General features: G+C 37.5%; 1 protein-coding gene across 1 annotated transcript in view; it reads right to left on the bottom strand.

Annotated features, from left to right (window-relative positions):
* Positions 1 to 26,296, bottom strand: part of PCCA (propionyl-CoA carboxylase subunit alpha) — a 173,840-nt gene extending 147,544 nt beyond the window's left edge. Inside the window, exons 1-5 of the mRNA XM_072411643.1 lie at positions 26,196 to 26,296; positions 19,141 to 19,218; positions 9,683 to 9,730; positions 8,375 to 8,443; positions 212 to 325 (exon numbers count right to left, since the gene is read on the bottom strand). Of these exons, the coding sequence (XP_072267744.1) occupies positions 212 to 325; positions 8,375 to 8,443; positions 9,683 to 9,730; positions 19,141 to 19,218; positions 26,196 to 26,249 (363 nt within the window). The 5' untranslated portion in view covers positions 26,250 to 26,296. The remainder of the gene's footprint in view (positions 1 to 211; positions 326 to 8,374; positions 8,444 to 9,682; positions 9,731 to 19,140; positions 19,219 to 26,195) is intronic.
* Between the last annotated feature and the right edge of the window lie 276 nt (positions 26,297 to 26,572).

Below are 26,572 nucleotides of genomic sequence, written 5' to 3' on the forward strand. Positions count from 1 at the left end.
CCACCTGCAGGAACTGCCACCAGCCTTGCCAGATGCTTCAAAAGCCTTTGATTTCCAGTAGAGATTTCGGCCACATTTAACTCATGTGACATGAACCAAACAAGAACAAAATATGCAGCTCTTTTCTGCTATTTTTTTTTTAATACAAAATCTGCCTATTCTGTCTTCTAGATCTGAAACAGCTGCAGCAGATAGACCCATTCAGACTCACAGCTTGGGCCCCAGTTTTCCTAATGGCTTCCATGATGGCATCCATGTTGAGGTAGCTTTTGCTTGTGGGAGCAGGGCCAACACAGACTGCTTCATCCGCCATTTTCACATGAACCTGAAGAGACAAATATTGTGTGTTGACAGACAATTACATCAAAAGTAATACCATCCCGCTTGAAAAGAGGGAAGCAAATCAGTATATATATATTTTTTAGCACAAAAACCAACATGTTTGTATTATACCATTACATACCAGAATCTAAGTACACACTTGTCAATTTCAAGTAATATTTTACTGTAATTACTAATGAATACATATACTTTGCTTCAAATGCTAAATGTTGTATTTCATTAAAAATAAAAATGAACAACAATATACAACAAATTATTAGTTGATAGAAAATCTAAATGTCATACATAGAGGAAATAACGCAAATCATGCAACCAGTTTGAACCTAAACACAATATGTTTGCTACATTACCATTACAGCACTGTAACACTCACTACACTACGCTCTCCTTAAATTACCAAGCCTTTAGTTGACCATGTAAATTAGGAAAGTGGACTGAGCTGTAAATCTTTTTTTTTTTTTTAGCACTACTTTCAAAAAGGTAAAAAACCCTAACAAAGAAGAATGTATATTGATAAATCGTGAATGAAACATTGTGCACTTGGATGCCTAAATTAATAAATATGTAGATAAAATTTAACTGGTAATAGGGCAATTTGTATGCATAGCAAGAGCTGAAAAAAAGTTGCCTAATAAACAGCCAATATATATTTTAGCAATATAAGCTTTATTACAGTGGTAGATGCTTATTCTGCAATACTTTCTTGTCCCGTGTTTGGCACTTTGTTGCCCAGAATAAAACAACCTGCATGTATACTATGATGTAGTCATGAGCCACATTTATAAGCGATTACTAAAGAAGCTTTACATGAACAGATGGAAAAATATTTTTTTTCCCAAAGGTAGCATCTCCGATTCTTCTATTTTCTATTCTTCATTTTACTACAAATCTCAAAAGTATTTACACATGTGTAGTACTGTATACATTGTTACTGCAATACTGAGATCATCTTTACAGATTCCATTCTCTTCATGTTTAAGTAAAACTGGATAGGACCAATATTGAATTGAAAATAATGAAGCAGCAGGAGTCAGATAATGTACTTATGATTAACTTGCTGCCTGTCCACTTGTAATACAGGCATGTGCTAACATGTCATAATCGTCATAATTTCTTCCATCCCCACAGCTAACACACAAAAAAACTTGATTAGTCCACAATTCCCAGATGGTGTCATCCCTATTGCTTAATAATTCCCTCCAGCCTTCTGCTACAATACTACAGGTTCCCCAATTAAATTTGTCTCAGAAGAGCTACTTTAATATGGACAAATTCCTGCAAGTGATTAAAAAAAAAAAATATCAGAATATAACAACAAATTCAACTGGACCTACTGCTTTGTGAGTATTATAGAACAATACTTTTATATTAGTTAAAACAAGGCAAGTACATTACTAAATATGGTACCTTGTCAACATGTCTAAATAAAACAAACACCGAATATTGCAAACTGGTAAAATAAAAAGTATAGTATGCAAAATAAATAATTTAGGGATGGTAAATAGTAGCACATAGACCCACTTCCAAAACATATTGTTCACGTCTAGATTGGAAAGTGTGTTTTAGTGACTGACCAAATAGAAATAAAATTAGGGGAATGACAGAAGATTAGAAAATGCAGCCATTGCTGCTTTAACATCCAATTCCTGATAGAAACTAAAAAAAAAAAAAAAAAAAAATGAAGTGAGATAAAAACCATGGCTAGTGTGTACACATCAACATTCATGGGCATCACTGTGTACTGGACAAAAAAATATGGCATCATTATGAACAAGTCTCTATGAAGAACCAACTTGGATTTGTACAAAGTATCAAAAGTTTATAATCTTTAGAACTATTACAGATATTATCATATAAATAAAATGTTAATGGTGCCCTTACACAGTCGTCAGGATGAGTACACTACATTACCAGGAACTGCTGTCATCCACCTTTTCCCTGACCGCTATTCCAGTCAGTTTCTCTAGCCACCAGACTAAACTTTTCACTATAAGGGGCTTGGTGGCGCTTTGCTTAGTCATCGTTGTACACTAGTTCTCTAGTCTGTCCTATAAACTTTGTTTTTCCCTAGAACTCCTCTCCTTGTATGCCTCTGACCAGCGTTCCAGTCTGCCGTCTCCTAACACCAGACGCTACACTCCACTGGCAAGGGTGTGTTCAGATCTACACTATCATCGCTGTGCACCACTCTTCTGTCCCAAAAACCTCTCCTCTATCCCACCAACACTGATCTCATGTCCCCCTGAGCATCACTCTGCCTTAAACTCATGCCTCAGAGCTGCTTACCTCCTTGCACCTTTAAACACTTGCTATGACAACGTTTTGCACCCCTCTTCTGCTCCCCAGATACCACTCTTCTCCTCCGTTACCGGTTTACTTCTGTTCTGCCCAGTTGTTTCTTGCCATGTTCAGAGGAATTGTTAGCTTGCCCACAGACAATACTTAAAATCCCTAGGAGCAGAGGTGTGATGAATGTACAAATTAAATTATCTACACCTGCTGGGAACTTCAGATTTAAAAAAACTTGGGTGAATACTAACCAGGCACACACATCACTAAAGGGTACACTGACACTGGGGTGATTTTCCTCCCACTGACTCTAGGGAGGGACGCTAGGGAATTATTCTGTCCCACAAACAGGTAGACACTTCCTATGACACCAGGTACTTATTCCTTACATTGACAGGCATTTTTACTTCCCAATTACACCAGGCCTTATTCCTCACAATAACACCGATGCTCAGGTACTTTAAGCCTTTAAACCATGTAAACATTAGGTACTGTGTAGCTACTCCCCTTATTTTTTATGGTGTGCCACAAATTACTGTCCTTTTTGTATTTTTTTTTTTTAATTCTGAAGTTGAAAAGTATACTTAATATATCTACTACATACCTCTGTACCCATTTCTGTACAAACTGCACTGCTTTCTAAAAAGACCCATGAGTATATATCAAGTCAGTCCATGATCACCAAGCTAACAAGACTACTTATCATCACAGTACACTGTACAAAGTCTTTTTGTTATAAATTTAGTCTACTGAATAATAAAAATATTGTAACTATAAATGAGATACAAATATTATCCCTGGCACAGGGGTAAGATACTAGGCAGCATTTAGGAAAGAGGACCCATCAACAATCTGCTGGACTGTCGGTGCATTAAAATAAAAAATAAAAATAAAAAAAACTCAAAACGTTAACAGACCAAGAATGAAAAAGCAGATGGATCCAGCAATCAGGCACCACAAATGTCCAAGAGGGAACAATTAGAACCTGACAATATTATAAATACACAGCTCAGACAAAACACAGCCAATAAATTGCAAGCCTCTCTCTAGGTAGTCAAGTACCATTAGCTATTTCTGCATGCAGTATCAGCATGCACAAATCGCATCCATGCAGATTCACTTCTTTTAGGCAGTTCCTTACTGAGCTCTTCCCAGAGGGGTCTGTTACACTATTTTAGAATTAGCCATTGATGGTAAAGACCTCAAAAAACCTCCCTTTTGCACAGGAGCAAGTTAATGGATATATATGATTAAGTCCAACTGTTTCAGGAGGAAAACTCAAATCAAATAAAAAAATATATAGTTATTGAAAATTGAAATGCTTTTCATGTTAATAATTCATACAGAGTCCAAGACAATTGCACATATTCTTAACACCCTGTATATATGTTACAAGTACATTCAGCCTTAAAGTAAAAAGTATCTGTGGAACAGTTTATTTTTTAGCAGAGTATTAGTAATGCTTGAGGTCTGTGGAAAAGACCCCCCAATTAACTCCTGGCACAGGAGAAAGTTAAAGGTTATATATGATGAAGACAATCAGTTTCAGAAAAAAAAAAAAACATATACCAAATAAAAAATATATAGTTATGAAAATGGAAAATGTTTTTATGTTACTAGCCTGGATTACAGTACTTTTTAACTGATTAATTTTAATTCTAAACTAGAAACTCTGTTGAGAGCTGAAGGGCCTAAATATTAAAGCACTGTGCAAAAATCTAACATTGCCTGTTTAAAATTTAATGACTGGAGACAACTCGGCAGTATTCTTATGATAGTTAGCCTGCTCAGTTATGGTAAATCTCCTAACCACACTTATCGCTTGAACCCATGACAACTGAAATTTACGGTATTATCCACAGACAGGACAAAGAAAGGGGTGAGTCTATCCGTCAAGGACACAAATTTAACAGAGGATCTAATAATTCCCTACTTTACACTCCACAAAAAAAAGGCAATGCCGTTTAATGCCTTTTTTTACCCCTATGCTTTCTTATTCTACTTTCAACCTGACCATCTATGGATTGCCATACTACTTTATCTTGCCACAAATATCACCCTACTATCTGTTAAATGATGGACTTACTAAACATCACTACCTTTCTTCCTTTACCACTTCACCACCTTTATGTTCAGCAGAGACCCTGTTTATTGCTGCGTGTTGATTTCTTAAAATTGATTATGAAACTTTGTGCCTTTGTACCCATTTATCTTTTGACACCTTTTATAATATTCTTAATATATCTAGTATTTGTTATCTGTAATATCCAAACAATTGTTCAATACAAATTCCTAAAACACATTGATTATACATGTAAACAAATGAAACAAAATATGTGACCAACATACTGCATGGTAAAAAGGAAGCCACACTTCAGCTGCCACTCAAGTACTCCATCTTAATTTATTTGATCATTAGTCTTGAATTTGTTCAACTGTAAGAAGCAAACACTAATTGCTTTAACATCACAAAATCATATCTGTCCTCCTTATCCCCCCAGACAGCAGGGTGAAATTATCAGGGGTAAGCATGATAATATCTTGATAAATGATGACTTGCATCACCTCAGTCAGTCAAGCACAAGTGCTTATGCAAGATACCATTACCGGATACCAAGGCAAAGAGTACAATCCACACCAGGAGCCCTATCTACTGAACAGCAAGTCATCTGTGCAAGACATAGGGCTCTGCAATGATTATCACCAAAACATGAATTCAGTTTGTTCAACCTGTATTCTTTATGGGTAAAAAAGACATTTTAAACAGTAGTGTTCAATGATAGGTGTAGAAATAAATAAAAACTATTATAAGAGGAGATTTGTACAACAGTTCCCCATCAGCATTCATTTACACATCCTGCCAGGTCAATGAATGACTGACTGGGGACAACCATTGTACTTTTCCATGGAGAGCAGAGCAAGGCAGAGGGCCTCCTGCTCATCCTGCCTCTTCCCTTTCCATAGAACAGTGTTCTGTGTACAGTGCTAATTGGTTCAAGCGTCATTGGCAATAATCAGCAAAGATCTTATGCAGCAACATTAATAGGTGTATACATAGTCTTACTCTTCACATCCTAGTAACATGACATTACCATTTCTATAAATTTACCAATATTCTTGGATAAAAATAATGGCGGAAAACTGTGTATGATGACATAAAAGGATGCCCTCACAGTTAGCCGCAGCAGGGATTAGTACATACATAGAACACATATATGCTGGAAGACTGAAGCAAACACCAAGACAGGGGCAATAAACATCTTTATTTTGCTAAAAGTCATTAAACTAACTGTTCCACAGACCCTTTTTCGCACCAAGCCTGAATATATTCTTCACAGAGAAAAAGGGGTTTTAACAGTATGGGCAATTGTTTGTGACTCCTTTTGGCCCCACATAACCTACAACTATTGTAATGGATACAAGTACACCGAATGAAACCCATTAATGGCAGCAATCAAAATAATAGCTCGAAAATATACTTCTGCTCCATAATTAATATCCAGGGTCCACTAAAAGTAGCCTGCCTCCCTCATTTGTAAATCTTTAGTAATCACCTTCAGCCCTTTTTGTTACCAAAATGCGTCACACTGGTAAAACTCCCAGTACTTTCCATTCAGCACCTATTGCCCTGCACCTTCCAGCAGCTGAATTCTTTTCTCACTGAGGCACAAAGGAGTTGTAATAAAGGGAGCAGGGAACTACATTGGAACACTGCACTTGGAATGATGCCAGAGTGTGCCTTTTATCTCTCTAAATTACAGAGTACTGACACTTTTTTTTTAGCATCCTGTTGACCTCTGTGTAGCACTCAAAAGCAAATTACTTAACTACTATTTAAGTCAATAACACTGAACACATGACCATTTTCAGATCAACAAAAACACAAATACCTGTCTCTTACAATTCAGGATAAAAAAAAAAAAAAACAAAGGCACCAAATACAATAATCCAAATATCTGAATATCCCCATTTCATCCCCTGTAATAAATTGAACTGCAATTTGAAACCTTATTAACTATTAACTAGTACTATTTTTTATTGCTTTTTATATTGTTTTGCTGTGTTTTGGGTTTGGTGGAAAAGGTACTGACAAAGATCCTAATGGTAACCCATGTATACTTTGCAACACATATACAATGCAACATACTTAAACATCAAGATATGAATAGGACACTTATGGCTTTAAAGATGTTCTTCGCTGAATGTTTAAAGAAAAAAAAAAAAACACACATTGTGACAATCGCACAGACTTCCAAAGCCTTATACAAGGCCTGATAGAAACCACATACAAACACGTATGGTTCATATGGCCACACACAAATGCATATGGCCATGCATTGGTTGATGGGTGTACAACCAGGTAGGTGAACGATAACTCCCAGATAACGATTGTTAAACATCAATCACAAAAACCCTATTTTTAACAATTTAGCATTAATTTTGATGTCTAAATATAATCTAATAATAATCAAATTTTGACATTCAGCATGAGGCTTGTCCATAGTTTTTTTTTTTTTTTTTTTGTGGTGAAACTAATAAAAAGTTGCATTGATATTAAGAATATAAAAACTCAGAAGTCCAGCTCTGTGCATTTTCAAATCCCAAACTATGATGTCAGTGCTATCCTGCTGTTACACCTTATAGCCAGGATGACTGCTTTTTTTTTTTTTACAATATATATGTCTTTTACCCTTTCCCAAAAAAGTTTACACGAAACAAAGGGCAATGTACAGGTATGATCAGTAATAAAAATATATAAACTAATTATATTTCTTTGAATATGGATTGCATGTCAACTAGGAACACGTATTATAACTCCTCATCTGTTGATTACAGTTCAAGTAAATTTACATTACAATCTCATGGGATGTTTTCAGTCTTTTATAGTTCATTACATTCCCTGGCTATAGAAGCCCTGCTGAGTTAAAAATGCCAAATAAAATTACATCTCAGTCAATGGTTTATGCTATACCTTCTATTGTTCAAATCCAATTAGTGTTAACCTACTTTTCACTTATCATAAACTTTATACTGATCCCATAAAAACATCTGAACACAAAACACATATACAATAAAAAAAGTGACAGAATGTGTAAAATGCACAAAGCAATACAGCACTAATACATTTTCAATTAAATGATAAATTGAAACCAGCTGTAAAGAAATATGCAAATAATGTTTACCCATAGACATCGAAAACTCTATTACATCATATGAAAGATTTTTGTTGAGTAAAGGTAGCCAGAATAAAAGTATGTAAAACCAGGAAGGCAAAAGAAGAAAAAATAAAAGATTTTTATTGTCCTCCAACGCAAGTTCATATCTTTTCTGAGGTACCAGAAACATGATGAGAATACTTAAAAAAACATAGGTACACAATGTACTTCACAATACAGAATGTAAAGAACCTTTGATAAAAATATGATATTAGATAGTTAGCATCAAAACTATGTTTGTATTCCTACTGTGTCATAGAAAACCTGTGTGCAATCAACCCATAACACAGAAGGCATTATTGGCTCTATGTACTCTCCAAGAGTGTAATAAAAAAAACAAAAAAAAAGTGCAAACAGAAGTTCAGCTTTTCCAGTAGTCAAGAACAACTCCATTTGAAATAGTGCATCAACATGCTGTATCATTACCAGGGAAAACATAGGGGGAAAATAAATTCTGAAGCAGATAGTGAAATCAGTAATGAATAAAGAAAGTTTCCCAGGTCATGGCAAAAAAAAAAAAAACTTACTGCAGCAGAATCTACATCACTGTGTACCGCAACAGTCTTTATTCCCATCTTCCTGCATGTCTTGATGACCTGTATTACATAAATGCTTTCAATCGATATAGACTCAATTTTGATTAAATACATACATATACTGTAAAAATACATGTAATCATTAGCCGAATAACAAATCAATAGCAAATCATTAGCCATATAGAACAGAACTACAGTATATACATAATACAAAGCCCACACGATTAAGGGTCTTGCTTTAGAATTGCTAAAGTAAATCATGCCATGTTGGTATTCACCCTGTTCCAGTCCAAAGAACACCAAAATCCAGGGCCTGCACTTCAAATTTTTGCTAGGTACACACACTTAACTTCTGTTGCCCAAATGACCATCAGTGATTGTTGCAGGTGAACAGTTACGGTACTACTCTGTTCCCTACCAAACAACCTGTTGTGTTCCATGGAGAGGGGAGGACATTTTTATTTTTAGAAACGAGCACTTGTGGAATCGTCGATCTACTGGTCTATAACAGCATTCAGTTTTCCTGACACCCATGTCACTGTTAAGAGTGGGCCGGAAGACAAAAAACACTGTGGCCAAAATGGGATCAGGAGGTTGACAATCACATACTGTAAGTTGGCTTACATATTGGCTTCTTAAGAAAACTTTAGCGAGGGATGCAGAACCAGGAGATTAACAATCCCAAAAGTATTGATTCCTAAATAATTCAGCTGGCAAATGCTTATCACTATACGACAGATACAGATACATACACCAGATTTGGATGTGAACATCTGTACAAAGTGCCTGCTAAGATCATTGTGTACACACAGTAGCGCACCAGATAATATCAAAATGATATTTGCAGTGCAGAAAATATGTATGCATTTTATGTTTATTTAAAGCAGATGTGTTAACAACTTTGCAGACCATTTTTTTAACCATGCTGATGCCCTTTAAATTTGTTTTGGAAGACTCAACCACTAAAGGGCTGATTTTCACACTTTGCTAGCTAACTTTAAAGATCTAAAAGTTGCCCACACATGATCTTCCAGTTTATTACCACAACTATTGGTAACTATGCAGCAAAGTGAATACTGCGGTAGCATACACTCCAGCTGTGCACGTGACTTTCACTGGTTAACTCAAAAGGTATTACATTTTCTAGAATATTTAGAAGTAGAAATACAATTTTTCTTATCCCCATTAGCAGAACAAAGTCAGCCTTGTCACTGTTTCCAAAACAATAAATAAATGGTATTTTTCATATTAGTTATGGCATATGAATAGGTCATAATACTGTAAAGTTACAATACATACCCTGCATGCAATTTCTCCTCTGTTGGCAATTAAAATTTTGTCAAATGTCTAAAAAACAGGACCAGAATGTAATTAGTAACAATAAAAAAAGAAAGCATTACATATATTACACAAGACAATAATTTAAAAACATAACATAATACATAAACATATGGGCACTGTCTCAATAAAACAGTTATCCTAAAAACTCCAATGTATTTTACAGTGGAAATCAACTTGCTGGTTTTTCAGCTTTTGCCATATTCAGCACCGTATGCACAGGTGACTCTGTATTTTGAGTTTAATACCTGTGAAAGGCATGAACATCTAACAACTAATGCAGCTTCCTGGTATGGAAAAGACATTGCTCCTGAATCCAGAGGAGAATTGACATTCTCATGTGGGCTGTGCATGCTTGCACTAAAGTGAAAAAAATCTGCAGGGGGATATTCAGCATTGTAATCGCCGATCCACAAACCTGTACCTTAGTACCTGGCCACTGGATTCTGGATTGACAGACTGTCACGGTTGCTGAAACACTCTCACTAGGAGATCCAGCGTCTGAGAGTGCCAATTGGCTCAATCTTGGACAATGAAGGATGTTTCTTGATTACATTTTCTCCATATGTGTAATTAGGGAGACTCGATCTTTCACAGTCAAAGCAAGATATTGCCTAAATTTTCCTAGCAAAAAGCCAAAAGTAAGGAATTGAATAAAATCTATATTGCCTGCAGAAGTTTTGCAAAAAGGGACAGTTGTTGAATGTATTATAGGGTTCATTCATCAAGATTGCCCCATGCTATCTCTGAAAAGGAGTAATTTACAATCCACATAATTACAAAGGAGGAATCTGGGCTGGTTTAACACTTTTAAATGAAAGAGAAAAGAGGAAATAAGTTGTATAATCTTTTGAATGGGACCACTGATAGACAAAGTAAAGGTATGTGTATACTCATAGTAAAGAAAAGTACATACCTAATATTTGAAAAAAGGGACATCCTGACTTTAGGTAGACGTTAACATTTCTCTTTTCATATCAATCTGCAGTCAGCCATAATGTTCCATATATGCAACTATGACAACATTACTCTGTATATGGATGGGAGTACCTACACTTTTTCCACTCCGTTTTTCCCAATTTTCCAAGAATGTTTTCTTCTACTTTCCTACTTTTCTCAAAAGTATATTTAGGGTTTAAGGTAATTTACAGACATGCCTCCTTGAGAGGTTTCATTCTGGTGAAACACTTGTAAACAACTTTATACGTTCCTCTCGGTAGTTAACGTGAGGGTATATGGGAGTTATAAGTCTGATACTGCTTATTTCCAACTGTTAGTAGATGTAAACCCTAACGGAATTACATTTAGTTTGGTAAAGCATTGTGTATCATAAATAATTGACATTTTGGTCTTTGTTTGTTTTTGTTTTTAAACTACGTTATCTTTTTTCAAAAAAAGAGTTTTATGGAGTTACCATTTATTCGGGAAATAAACAAAAAAAGTATAAAAGTACAATACATCAAAAGTTTTTAAGTTTTCTTATCTTGTGTTGTATTTAGGAATTGCAATGTATGTAACTGGGTTTAAATATACTTTAAACCTAAGTGTCAGATAGGCACCAAAACATGTTGAAAGTCTTAATAAACTCCTTCCCCATTTAACTTTAATAATAGTAAAGTTTATTGATTACAAGAGTATGTGTAAAAAGCATAAAAAGTTAAAATTTCACTACACAAACACTATATTCATCATGCCAAGGTAACTTAGTCTCCAATGTCTTCCTGAATCGTTTTTACATGCTTCACAAGAAAATAAAGCACAAATAGGCATAGTGACCAATGAAACCTTCAAAGAAAAATCTCTTCTAAAAAAGGTCTGAGCTTGGGTGTTGTTAGGAAACGGCTTGGCTCATATTAAGCTCCCAACCAATGTTTCCCCCTTCTCAACAGCCTTTGAAAGATATCTTTAAACCAGACTTCCTGTATCCACAGAAACTTGCATAGATTGTTATTGTATTTTAATACTTTTGACACTACACAAACACAGATCTAAGTAACTGAACATGAAACGAAGGGACAACACTAGGAAAGGAAATATTTGTTCAAATTCTAAGATAAAGGTGAATAGAATACATTATTATGTGTTCTGTAGGAATTAAAATACCAGAATTATGCTTTGTGTTCTACATTTTACAGATAAAATGTTAATGTGATCATAATGAAATTTAAGTTTGCTGAAGGATGAAAACAAATGTGTTCCACTACTGACATTAACAGAAATGTTTTGGTTGAATATTGAAGTGTAGAAAATAGAACAGCCCTTAACTGTACACAATTCTCTAACATTTCAGCAATAGAAAAATGTTACAATAAAATAAAACAACCCATCAAAGCACCAAGGAAAATGACCAGCTGAGCCAATTCATGTAGAAACTCAATCTCCATAAACTTATATTCTTCTAAATCTTGAAATGCCCTACAGAAATAAAGTACAGCTATTTTATAATCACTTATTTTTACATAATTGGTACTATTAATAAATAGTTACATGTAAACTCCCATGCTGCCATCTATTTTTAGTTGGTTGTCTAGCTTCTTTACTACATTGGTAATGTTGAGTGCTAATAACAATAACGGCAACCCAGCTCACCTACCTATGTGATGTATGTTGCAATGCACTAGTGATAACAAGGATCAGATTTACTAATATTGGTTACACCCTCACCATAATTTGGACAAAGCCACACCAAACAGTGTTATTATCATCCATATATGACCCACAGTTGTTCTTCTAATAGACCAACAAAGAGCAACTAGCAGTTTATATCACTTGTGGATGTGCGGAAAAAAGCACAGCACAGCAATCACTAAACTCTGCAGGGTGTTTAATTATGATTACAAAATATTTGCATACTAATAAAAAGTCACAACTTCCACATATTAAAGGTGATCTAAAAAAACAACAGATCACTCAAGATACACTTCTGGTAAACAGAATAAATATGCGAGTTGCAACTTTTGCAAGCACCCCTGCATGTCCCATACTTTTCCTGAATTCCTTAATTCCTTCTTAATTCCTTATATGCCCTACATTCTGGCACAGCACTATTTTATTACTTAAAGCGTACCTATACTCAGAACTTTCACTTTACATAAAAGGGTTGAGAACCCCTTTATGTAGGGCAAAAATTCTGTTTTGTTTTTTAAAGGTGCAACACCCTTTTTTATTTAAAAAAAAAAAAAAAAGGGTGCAGCACTGCCCAGTGAGATCGGCAAATTTTTTTTTCTTCCTACGTCAGCCAATCTTACGCCTGGGTCAGGATGAAAAATCAGGAAGAGATGACGAAGATGGTGGCCCCCGGAGCACCAGCTCTGAGACGACGGGGAACTAGATGCTGAACACCCCTAGAGTGATTAGACTGCCCTGCGGGATTTAAGGTAAGTGTGTTTTTGTTTTATTTTTTGGTTTTTGAGTATAGTTCCTCCTTTGTGCTCTGATTTCCTTAGTTTGCCTTAATGTTGCTTAGGTCTTTTGTGACCTCAAAGAGAGATCTGCAGCCAAGGCAAGCAGCAAACCAAGAATGGTTTAGGGAGGTTTGAAAAGTTTGAAAACAGAGTGGCGACACTGGCAGTGTTCTGAGTGAATGATTTATTCAGGAATACATGTCCTGGTCACTTTGTATCACACATTAGATCAGGAAGGTCCAATTCCAGTCCTTGAGGGTCTCAAACGGGACAAGATTTTCATATATCCAGTCACCTTCTGCCTCCTACCTAAATTTGCTGTTGTCCACTACATCAATACTAAAAATTAGACTGGGGTTGGGCAGCCCTTAAAGCATACCTAAAGTCAGAATTTTCACTTTACGTAAAAGGGTAGACAACCCTTTTGTGCAGTACCGCCCCCTAATTTTTGGCTGCCTAGGAGGTCGAGAATGAATGGGTGCCCAAAGCCTCTTGGGCGCTCCTTCTGCGCATGCCTGAGCATCACGGGCATACACGGAAGGAGCCTTTTTGCTCAAAGAGAAATGTTTGCTGATCTCACGCATGCGCAGTGAGATCAGCAATTTTTTTTTTCATCCTACGACACCCGATCTCGCACCGGGTGACATGGGATGATAAACACGGAAGGCGGAGATGGCGGCGCCCGGAGCACTGGCTCTGGGATGACTGGGGACCAGCTGCAGGACACCCCGGAGTGATCAAACTGCCCTGTGGGACTGAAGGTAAGTTTTTTTTTTTTAGTTTCTCTTTAGGTAGATTATCTATATTTTTATTCACAGTGGTGTTAACCAAATGAAATAAAAACTAATATATTTAGTCATGTACTTATTGGGGGAAAAACGATCCAATAGCATATCTGCGTGTCATTAGTGCAACCCCCCTCCCTCCTTGTGCAGCAATAACTGAAAGTAAAGTTAACTGTAACTGTTGAATAGTCCTACACATTGGCGATTTTAGAATCTCTGGTGAAGTTCAAAATTCATTGTTTCATCAATGATGGCAAGTCATTCAGGCCCAGGATGCAGCAAAACAGGTGCAAACCAGAACATTCCTATCACCAGATTTCAATGTTGGATAAGGTTCTTATGCTAGAATGCAGTGTTTTTCTTTCATTAAATGGAACTCTCCTCATTTAGGCCAAAATGTCCCATTCACAAAATATTTTTCCAGTATCCTTCTGGTTTGGTTTTCCACATGATCTTTATCAAATTGTAGACTGTCCGCAATAATGTTTGCTTGCTATATACACCATTGCTATTCAGTGTTTTACTGATGGTGGACTCAAAACTCAACATTCGCTTTTGTAAGACAGGCCTTTTGTAGCTTAGAAATTACCCTGGGTTCCCTTGTAACCTCTGACTGTTACACACCTTCTCTGATGGTCGACCACTTCGGGGTATTGTAAGAATGGTCTTGAATTTCCTCCATTTGTACATAATGGGCTTCAATTTTTATTAAAGATTTCCAAGACTGGAGAAGATACACTATGATGCAGAAAACCTAGAACAGATTTCTTAAAAATCATTTATCAGTTAACAAATGTTTTCAATCCTGGACCAGATCCATTCTTGGTTAGCTGGATCACCCAGATTCTCCCATGATGGTCTACCTTCTCCTGTATTGGATAGCATTAATACATCAGGTCCAATCTGTTTGACATTGATTGGTGGAGTCCAAACTTTTCCCGGTGATGTTGCTTCATGCGTCGGTGCGGGCGGGAGGCGGGGCGGGAAATTCAAATCACTTTATATTGAACTCAATACAAAAAACCTGTATGGAGTCCAATACAAAGAAATCCTTATAAAAAAAATTTCATGAAAAACAGTGTACCGCTTTTGGTACAGAAATCTAGACATCAGTGAAACGCCCAGGTGGTTAAATAAAAACAGGGTCTCACACCTGACTGTCATTTCATTGATTGAAAAAACCTTCAAAATTTCCTGAGAATCCTAAGGATTCACTTACTTTTTGCCACACAGATATGTTATTGAATAATTTTTGTTGAATAAATAAATGATAAAATATTTTTTTCTTTCATTTTTTTAATTACGTTTTCTTCATCTACTTTTAGGATTTGTTTGAAAATCAGGTGATGTTTTGGATCAGCAGTCACCAACCGGTGGTCCGCAGAGCACTGGTGGTCCACAGCTCTGGCTGGTGTGCCCGTACAAATCTCTGGCTCAGGGAAGTGGGCGGGCTGTGTCCCTGGACATATAATGGAGATGTAATAATGTATTTGTACTTTAAATGTAAACCCAAGTTTTCTGATCTTTAAATCACTGAACAGATAGAGTGCTATATTATTGGTTGAAAGACGTTCAAAATAGGAAATCTTATTGTCATCACTTTTAGGCAGAGTTCAATTGGTCATGTGATCCATTTCTTCTGGAATTTTTCCATTCTTGTATGATCAGTTTTATGTATAACTATAGATGGATAGTTTTTTGTGAAATGAAAAAAGAGCACTTACATTGCCTTGTTTTGTGCCAATCACATAGATCCAATTGTTTCACTATTTTTGTTAAGTTTTTTTTTTTTAAGGTATTGTATAGGAATTAAATATACAGACTGAATGTCTAACTTCACCCTGACTTTACTTGCTCTACCCTTGTTCCCAGTCAGTACCCTAAAAATTACCAAACTGCCCAACTGCAAATTTCATGTTTGTGGACATATTTTAAATATCTCAAAGCTCCAAAAAATGAAAGCATCAAATGATACCGTGTTTCCCCGATGATAAGGCAGGGCCATCAAATAAGACAGCCCCCCCTTTTTAGGTAAAAATGAAAAAGTCTTCTTCATGGGTAAATAAGGCATCCCCCTGAAAATAAGCCCTAGAGCATATTTTGGCCTTCAAAAAAAAATAAGACAGTGTCTTATCATCGGGGAAACAGGGTATGTGAAACATAAAGCAAAACAAAACAAACAAACAAGGTTTGTTTGATCACCCAGCTTCACTGGTGAAAGTGTATTCTCTCCAGCCTTGGAGAGCTTTAATAAAGCAGGGCCAAAGTGTCAAATGTCTTTCAAATTACATCACATTGAAATCTAACATTTCTGGGTTATTTAGAAATTATATTACTGGGTAACACACATAAATCTAAAGTATCACAATATATACACAGATCTTTTCTTTTCAACATCAGTTTCCTTTTTCTATAAGTCTTTGGTAGGCCAGTGCTCTCTCATCTCTATCTCTTGGGGTTGCACGTGTAATGTGTGTACATAAAGTATGGCACTGCAAAGGTCAAAAAGGTGTTAGATAATTCATTAGATGATAGGGGAGTGTTTATTCTCCAAAATGCTCTTCACCTTTTAAATTACCAAAAAGAGAATACTGCTTCAGAAATGGAAGAATAGGTAAGGAATAGGCGGCCTGACTTTTTAGGTGGATTTTGTCTGGCAAATGAGCTCTGTTGCCTAAGTGGGGCTAAGCTGTTACTGGAAGGGGCCATCACATAAGGTCTGTCAGTGGTTGTTCTGGGGCAAGGGTTGTATTTGTATCAACATGTCATTATTTTCCTACAGCCGTACACTGATGACAGGATCCTGTTAGTGCTGCATCCTCTGAAGCTGCCACCTTTACTACTGTCACTCTGCCACTAATGTCATTAATATGTGTGTCGGCATCTAGAGGTTTTCTTGGTGGTGCCGGCAGTAGAGATGGGCTCTACACTGCATGACATTACTTTGCATGACTCTTCTGCCAAAAAACTCTAACCTCCTGGTGACTTTTTGTATTTTGAGTTTTTTTTTTCACTTTTACTTATTAGAACTATTGCAGTCAGCACATATGTTAGACAAATATCACCCAAGAGAAAGCAAACTATCTGTCAACGGTGATGAATGAAGTAGTTAAAGTGAGAAATGTAATGTTTTTTTTGTTTTTGTTTTTTAAAGAGGCATTAAGACTTCTGTCAGGTTTTCATGACTAAGGAGTCATGCTAAGCAGATTCCTAGGTCCTTCATGTTGTGTCTCGAATACTCTTATACCATTTTGTCTCTTCTCACGTGTTACATTTATTCTTTTACATGTGACATTTTCCTATATCTTCTGTTCTCCGTTCTTTAAAATGGAACTAAAGTCCCACTTTACGAAATTGAGGATCAGGCAGGTGGTTATTGCAGAAAGGAACAGGCAAAGTCCCTTCTATAAAAATCCTACATACCTGCCGATTGTGCTGGTGAAATGTGAAAAGGCTGAGCTAGGCATGTGCAGCATCAGCTTTGTTTGCCAGGGAAACCCAGCAATCTCAGCTTCTCTAGGAAGGAGAAAGGAAGATGGGGGCATCCTGCGATGGAATGCGGATAGGTGAGTCACACAGCTTTAGTTCTGCTTTAGAACCGAATTCCTGTGGGTGCTCCCTAAATTTCCTTGCCCTAAATTTATACACACCCTAGATTTTAGCACTCACTCAAGCCAAATTGGCTTCATGCTTCATCAGGTTCACCCTCTCCCCTATACCACCAACTTCAGTTCCTGCCTTACTTTCTATATGCCTAACCTTAAAACATGAGGAGGAAAACAAAAAAAATCAAATACACTGTGTGGATCCCAATTTAGATCTGGAAAACAAGAAGCAAGCACAATATTCCAGCAGCTTTGATGGGTTTAGTGCTGGAAATGCGGTCTTTAGTTACACGTGTGGTATTATCACCAAAGCAAGGAGCTAAAATGATCAGTTCCTGTGATGCTGGCGGTCAAAGAATCCCACCAAGGTGCCATGTAGTAATGCAGCAGAACAAAATAGTTAGCACTATGTTAAAGGTGGAAGCACTGTGATATTATTGACACATATTATCACTTTAGAAATGCCTCCCCCTGTAGTAAAAGATCATTGCAAAATCGATCTGCTGATTGCTGATAACAGAGAGAAATAGACTGGAATTATATGTGATCTCCTTCTGCATAGGGGCAGGAACAGTATCAGAACTACTCTGTGTTTCAACAAAAAACTAATGCAAAAATCATTGAGCCAATACCGTAAGAAGAAACAGAAATTTCTGGTAGAATTGTGAACACATATGTACAGAATGGCCCAGTTGCAAAGGCTACAGGAAGTCAAATTTCAATTTGTGGCATTCCGCAGACAATCAGAAAACACTACCAGAAAATATTAATTTATACAATGGCTTATGTATTGTTATAACATTTTTTAAAACTATAGTGGAGCCCAACCCAAGCCTTTTGCTGGTTTAGTTTTTGGTAGCAGGAATTAAAATCACCCCCATTGTAGAGACTTTGCTGTACATCCTGTGACACCCATACAAGAAATGGATGCTCAAAGGACAGTAATGCACCAACAGCTTTAAAAAATGTCAAACATTCTGTTATTCAGTTATGTTCAAGTTATGTTCCATAATGTTTTCTGGCTGAAGAGATTTACTATTATTTACTTTGCTGAGAAGCAGCAAAGGAAAATTCCAAAGACACAAACAAGATTAAAACTTGACAAAGGTTCCAACCCTTCTCTGTGGAGTTGGACTTTAAATAACCTAATTTTATCTGAATATGCATTGTCCCATATCCAAGCAGCCTGCATGTTTTTTAATCAGCTTTAACTGTCAGAGTCCCATTATTGTTTCTTAACTGGGTTTACAGCAGGGCAGGGGTGTAGTCGCTTAAAAGAGGGGACACGGTACGTGCCCGCCCCACTACAACCCTGCCTGTGTCACTCAAAGGGGAAGACACCTCCCCCAGAGTGACCTTATGATACCAGAACCTGCCCACTCTTTCATTGCAGGTCTGAGCCTGCTATGGGAGAGTGGGCAGGTTGAATTCAGAGACATAACCCCCCAGAGCCTGCAATCTGCAAGGGGGACCTGGTCCGTGGCTCTGTCCGGAGCGCCCCCACAGCGTGGTCCTTCTCCCCACTCCAGGGAAAAGTGAGGGCACCGCGTTCCCACTCGTGCCCTCCCCACTACATCCCTGGTTTACAGACACTTTAATTACAAAAAAAATTAAAAATGACTGACCTTCTCATCTGTATTGTATGCAGTTGAATATTGGACATGTGATGCAAACCAGCAACATCTTGCCCAGGATGCAGAATGCTGAAAATAAATAAATTGGCATTAGTATATTAGAACCAATCTTTCATGAATCATCCATAATAAAGCAAACCTATCATTACAGTAATAAAAAAAATGTAATAGTCATCTTACAGGAAACAGGGAATAAAAGGTGAGTTAGGTGAGTAAATACCTGGTCTCCAATAGCAGTGGCAAAGCCGTGGATGGAATGAACTAATGATGCTCGCAGCTCTAAAAAGATTTTACCGAACGACTGCCAAATTATGTATGTTATGCCATTATTACACAATATATTTATTGTACAATGCACCATCACAAGTAACAATCATTCTACTTTTTTGTTAGGTTGGCTTAGGTTGGTGGTCATGCCACTTATCATGGCAGGATGAATACAGATATATAAATCGTGTTTCTCTTGCTTTCTAAACCTATGTTCAAGTACCGATAGCAGTTCTAGTTCAATGTATTGAACAGCAAATATATGCATACTTTTTACAATGACAAAGTAACATTGAAAGGATGGAATACATATACTGTTCATGGTACTTCAGGAAAAGTGTCAGGAGAAATAGATATATAGCAGTTATTCTATTTTCAGAGGGCCGGTTGTAAATCCAGAAAAAGCATGTCTCTAAGGAAGGTGGAACATGTCACCTTTCACTCACTGCAAATTATGTCAAGGTAAGGAAGAGCTGTCATTGTATTGCTCTTCCTATTATTTGACCTGCACAGTTACATTTTATACCTACAAAGGCTACAAGCAACCTTCAAAAATCCAGGCAGTTTAGGAAGGAAGGAAAGATTTATTGCCAACTGACTCTGATTACATGTTTTGATGAATTGCTGGAAGCGTACACTGCCTGATAAAAAGAGGTAGGTTTACTTCAAAAATAGGATCATTTACAAAAGGAAATAAATACCTCTTAAAGAGGGAAGACACTTTAATTAGCATGCACTGGTACCTCAAGTACATTTTTAAATATTGTGAAAGTTCTATTAAATAAAAAAAAGAATATCCTATCAAAACTCATGTATTTACAACAAATACACACACAATACAAAAAGGCTATTTATTATTAGCTAAAGGCTGTTCCACTCTGGTCATGTCAGTCTGCAATTTTGCACTGTAATCACGGTCACAAAAAAAATCAGACTAGCCGACGTTCTTAACAAAATGTCCTTAAAAACAAAAAAATGAGATGTGTTGGTTATATCTATGCAAAATGCAAACTAATGCAGACAGTAATAGTTTCAAATACACCACATTCTCATATAAACTAATCTTGGTACATATAAAAGAGCATAAATATTTTACCTACGTAATCCATTAAGGATAATTTTCCAAAATTCTCATACATGACCTGATCAGCCCACTCAGAACTTCACATCCAAATTGCATGTGCCACAGGCTGGCCCCCTATAACGTAGCCAAAATCTAGTCGTATCTGACTATCCCATTGGGTTTTTATGCTCATTAATGTATGTTTTAAAATTACTATATAACAGTAAGGTAGGGACAGACCAGAAAGGAATTGCTTTGTTGAAATGGGCCAGCTAAAAATATTTTGCAAAAAAAAAAGGAAACTAGAAGTTCCTGTTAAGCAAAAAGTTACCTAGAACAGGATTCAATTGTGTGCAGGGGGTTAATTCACAATCTTCAGGCCTAGGTTAACAGGTACTGGAAATCTTGGCTGTTGCCCAATACTGATACTGTTTAGTGGACTATGAAAGAATGGTACAAGAAATTAAAGTTGAAGGAATCTTGTGGTTGGAAGATTATACAAGCTATGTACAGAATATAATACCCTAATGAAGAGTATTTTGCCAACCCCGAGCAATACAGTAAAGATATAAAAAACAGGACAGAGGGTTTTTTTTTTTTAGCAAAAAAAAGATAATGTTAGTATTCAAGTTTTAGATAAACATAGCGGGGTCTGATCAGTCTTAGATTATGGATATACAACAAATCCTAATTTTCATCCCATGGAAAAGTAGCATTGTCATCAAAATGTGGTCCAGTAGGGCACTAGACATTAATCATCTGGCAATAGTTCATACAGAATAGGACAGTGTACAATATAAAATCGCATACGTGAACCCATAAATACCCGTTGCGTTTCACCTGAAAGCGTCTTCTTCAAGGGTAGTGGTACTTTGCGGAGCAGTAGCAAGTACAGGATACAGTATCATCCTAAATTGGCAGAAAATCTAATGAAGCGACTATTTTTCCCCCCATCCCTAATAGGGTATATTCCAAATATAGGGGAATAGGTAGCAACAATGGTGGTATCTAAAAGCATGCCTGTATGTGAATGCTTAGAAGATGTGTGCCAGACGAATGTCCAAAAGCAGCAAGCATCTGTGTGAGAGGAGAGGTCTGCAGCGACACCCACTCTGTGTAATGGTGGTAACGTATGCGATTCATATGTTCGCTATCCTATTCTGTATGAACTATTGCTAGATGATTAATGTCTAGCGTCCTACTGGGCAACATTTTGATGACAATGCTACTTTTCTATGTGATGAAAATTAAGATTTGTTGTATATCCATGATCTAAGACTGATCAGACCCTGCTATGTTTATCTAAAACTTGAATACTAAATGTATCTTTTTTTGCCAAAAAAACCCTCTGTCCTGTTTTATATCTTCAATGGTGTAATAAATACAGAAATGTGCCAGGGTGGCCCTTCAATCCTTTGTTTTCCTGTCCTGGATGATATTTAAAAATGGTTCTTTTGGACTGAACGTCCTTTTGGACTGAAGTTAGCACAGACCAATAACAGGCTTTTTACCTGCAGAAAAGTTCCAAAGTGACCTTTTTCTGACAATAATTTACCAGTGTACATGCACCACAGGTCTCCAATATTATTTAAAACAAACTAATTTACTCTAGGATCTTAGTTGAGAGCTCCACTAAAAAAATTAGGCCAGTAAGATAAAATTATGTTCATGTTTATAATGAACAGATAAAGCCATGCAAGGCAAAACATGTGCTATAATTACACTTACTCAAATTGTGATTGTATGCCAATAAAATATGAAAGGGAATGCCTTTGGCCTAGATTTTACAAGCATACTTATGAAATATGGGACAAATGGCAAACACAAGCAAAGGTTATCAATGTTGTTATTGTTAACATAAATTCAGTACAAAATATGTAAATGGTTAATGCAAGAGAATTCACCAAAGCATTGTTCCTAGTTTGTTTTAGCTGAATGTAGAGCACAACACGTATGAAAGCTGCTCACAGCAGCCATGACCTACACAGCCCAGAGCGTGTGGTGAACTGTATGTAGCCCTCTATATGACAATGAGCATCCCTGACACCACAAAACCTACGAGATTACACATAGGGTATGTGTTGTCACAGTGTTGGGCTGTCATACTTGTTTCTCCTCCTTTCCAGACAGATCCAGCCAATCACAGCATTCCTCCTCAGCACTACCGGCCCCAATGCTTTGCAGCCAAGGGGAACAACAAGTGAACCAACAAGGTAAGAATAATGTCACTGGTTTTCATTCAGGCTCTGTTCACGTGAACTTTTTTTTTTGTGCAATATTTAATCACAGAGATTCAAAGCAGTGTTTTCCCCAGACTATTACAGCATTATTTAGGCAAGTGTATAACTGAGCAGAAGCATTAACATGATGGCTATCCAAATAATTGAGCTCTCCTTTTGAATACAGCATGCGTGTTGCAGGTCAGCAGACCTAAAATACAGTTAGGCAACAAGAATTTTCCAAAAAGAGTCAGTGATGGCAGCCATAAGTTTCCATTTCAAACTGACACAGTCATAAACACCATTGCTTTGATGAAGTAGAAACCAGGAATGCAAACTCCTCAGAACAAACACCTTGCTGAGCCTTGTAGTTCTCTCACAGACTCCTACATTATCACAGGTTGTATCACCATGGAATGCTTCAATGTTTGTACAAAATAGTAAAAATGTCAGCCACTGGTTCCTGCAGCACCAACATGCAAAACCTGTTGTAATCATGTCTGTGTTTGCCACAAACAACTACCTAGAGCAGGGGTGTCAAAATCAAATACACAGTGGGCCAAAATTAAAAACAAAGTCACGGGCCAAACTTGAAACTGAAATAGCACCGCTACTACATATCCCTGTGTCTATAAAACAGTCCAATGAGGGGCCACGCATAGGCAGAAAGGCCGCTGGTCTATAGACACGAGTGATGCCGCTACTACAATTCCCTGCCTCAAGAAAACAGTCCAATGCGGGGCCTAATGTTATTAGGGGCTGGAACTCCCTCTTCACTGAAATGGCTTAATGGTATTAGTGGCTGGAACTCCCTCTTCATTGAAATAGCACCGCTACAACAATTCCCTGCGTCTATAAAACCGTCCAATGCGGGGCCACGCATAGGCAGAGAGGCTGCTAGTCTATAGACCTGAGTGATGCCGATACTACAATTCCCGGCATAACTTGTGTCTGTAAAACAGTCCAATGCGGGGCGATGCATAGGCAGAGAGGCCATTGGTCCAAGGATGGGAGTGATTCTGGGAATTGTAGTAGTGGAGCTATTTCAATGCAGTGGCGGGCCAGCTGCAATTCATATGTAGGATTCCTTTGGGGGCCAAAAACAAGGTTGTTGCGGGCCAGAGTTAGACATTCCTGACCTAGAGGAACAGTAAGAGCAAGCTTTTATTTAAAAGGCCTGAACAAGGTGGATGTACATTAATCCAAATTAAATTGTGTATTGATGCTCAATAAAATACATTTTTACTTCATCTTCTTCATCCAATTGAATTATCCCTTGAATGCCACACTTCCTATTTTTGAAAGATTTCTGACTGCATGTACAGAGCCATCTGTGTAGATGTGTCACAGCAGGAAACTTCTTTATTGAATGATAAAATGACTTTTGCAGCTGTTAATTTTCTGATTTGTATTATCAGGAGGGGTGTTAATAATCAACTCTGGGTGCAACACAAAATGGTACTGTGCAAAATACCATGCCAATCTTTTTTGGATATGGCCACAAGGATTAAGTCAAGTTGGTCATATCAAACAGAAAGAAAGAAATTACAACAGGTATAATGTAGAGGAACCAAGATGTGACCTGAACATATCTGTACTTACATTTAAAGTGAATTCCCAGCCATTCAGACTAATCCCAGCCTAAACACTTTCCTTTCCTTCCCTCACTGTCCATTTCCCAGTGAGGCAGCCATGAGAATGATGATGGATATGTATGAATCTGTGGAGGCATATGCAAGCTCCAACACTACCCAAAAGTATCAGAGTTTTAAGCTTTACATCTTTTAGCTTTTTTACATTAAGCAAAAAAAAAATGTAAGACAGCTGATCTGTGCAAAACACCCCTAAATGATTGTCATGAATGTTCTGTACATGTGTACTTTACCATGCTTTATTCCTATTGTGCAAGCATGAATCTCTCATGGCAAACAATTGGCTTTGAGCTCCAGCATAGTACAGTAGTGTACCATATGAAACCCATGGCTTATGCAGTACAATGTAGTCATCAGTCATTAAGTGTAATAAAAGCCAAACGTTTTATAACAGAGTATGGAAGGGCCAAAGTTTTTAGGAACACACTGGGCTTCACTTGGGAGACTTTGTTCTGGTAAAATAAAAACAAAGGACAAAAATGGGAAGCTGTCTGGAAAATAGAAAATGGTATCTTTACCATGCAACATCCCTAAAGCAGAAAAGAAAAATCACACCCTTGTTGAGGGGCATAAAACAAGGGATTTTAAGGGCAATTATTATTCACATGTTTTAAGTATGTAAAACATACACAGTTTTATTAATAATAATTTAAAACAATCAATCAGAAAACAAAATCAAAACATACAACCCTTCATTATAAATCTCATTTATAATTATAAATCTCATTCATTTTAAATCTCTATTATATCCCAAGATATGAGATATATGTTTCGATTATCATTTTGTTTGATCATTTTAAATCTTTGATAATAAAACTGTGTATATTTTATATACTTATAACTTGTGAATAACTTAGTTGAAGTTAAAATCCCCCTGACAAGGGTGTGAATATTCTTTTCTTTAAAGAGGAACTAAACTCAACTGTCCCCCAAACAACAAAAAAAAAAATCACTTTTAATCCTGCAGGGCTGTTGATCAGTCCAGAGGTCTCAGGCATGCGCAGAAGGAGCACCCAGGATGAAGTGTATGTCCGTAAAGTGAAAACTGTGAGCTTAGGTACGCTTTAAGCTGGCAGAGGTTTTATCGAATACTTACTCTCTCAAAAAACAAATAGCTTTCAATTTATTTTAGCATTGGAAGAAATGATGATGATAGGAAGTGGAGCCAATGGCCACTATTCTCTGTGGAACTCCAATACAGAACCCATTAGCCATATAACTTGGTGTGCAGAAGTAAAATGTTAGAAAAAGTCACAGTATACATAAATCACGTCACAGATGTCTGAAGGTCATGAAAACAAATGTCCCTGTTCACACATCAGTGGGTGAAGCGTCTAATACCTGGGCAGCCTATAACATTGTATTGCCTCTCTCAGGGACACAGCCCCTATGGGAAGGATGCCCAGTAATAGAGGCAGATGGTCAGATGCCCCCCGTGTGCCATGCATTCTACTAGAAGATTCCTCTATAAGCAGATCGGCCAGCATGCTGTGTTGGTGGAGCACAAGATGTAAGGAAACTTCGTACAAAGTCTTAGCACCTCACACTGTGCTGAGCTACAAAACATTGCTGTAGGGTCACACGGGTCTAATACTCAGCATGACAAGCACACAGCTGTGCCTCACCGACCATACGAGGAGGGCTACCTGAGGGCTATAATGCCAGGTGTGTGAGCGCTGTAACATAATACATAATGCAGCCACAAGGTAGGTCACTGACAGGCTGGCAGCACACGTCCTTCTGCCTCGAGACACTGAAAGCCGTGTATGTATAAGTGCTTCGCCCGGTCCCCAGGACAGACATGAGTGTATGTAATGTATTAGGAGCCCAGCTCCCTCTCCTCACCTGGCCATTTATCAGTAATCTGTGCGCCTGTATGCAAACCCTGAGCGCCGCCATCGCTGCCTCCGTACTGTCACACTGACCTTTCCCCTCACAGAATGGGAGGAGTCTACTATCAATCAACCAATAGGAGGCCTAGGAAAGGCAGCGCGTGGTTCCCCTTTAGTGGTGAGGCTGTCCTTGTGTGCGGAGGTGACCGCGGGCAGTGAGGTGGCTGCTATGGAGACGCTGCGCCCGCCTATCATATGTGACAGGTCACTCTATAGCTGTCCCGCCCCCCATACAGCATGGCTTGTAGGAGAACACCCAGTGAGTTCACCTTGTCATGGTTATTGGAGGAGAGGGCGAGCTAAGTGTGTGTGGAGGCCATGAAGAGGGCA

Source organism: Pyxicephalus adspersus, chromosome 1 (assembly GCF_032062135.1).
Source record: "Pyxicephalus adspersus chromosome 1, UCB_Pads_2.0, whole genome shotgun sequence".
Taxonomy (NCBI): domain Eukaryota; kingdom Metazoa; phylum Chordata; class Amphibia; order Anura; family Pyxicephalidae; genus Pyxicephalus; species Pyxicephalus adspersus.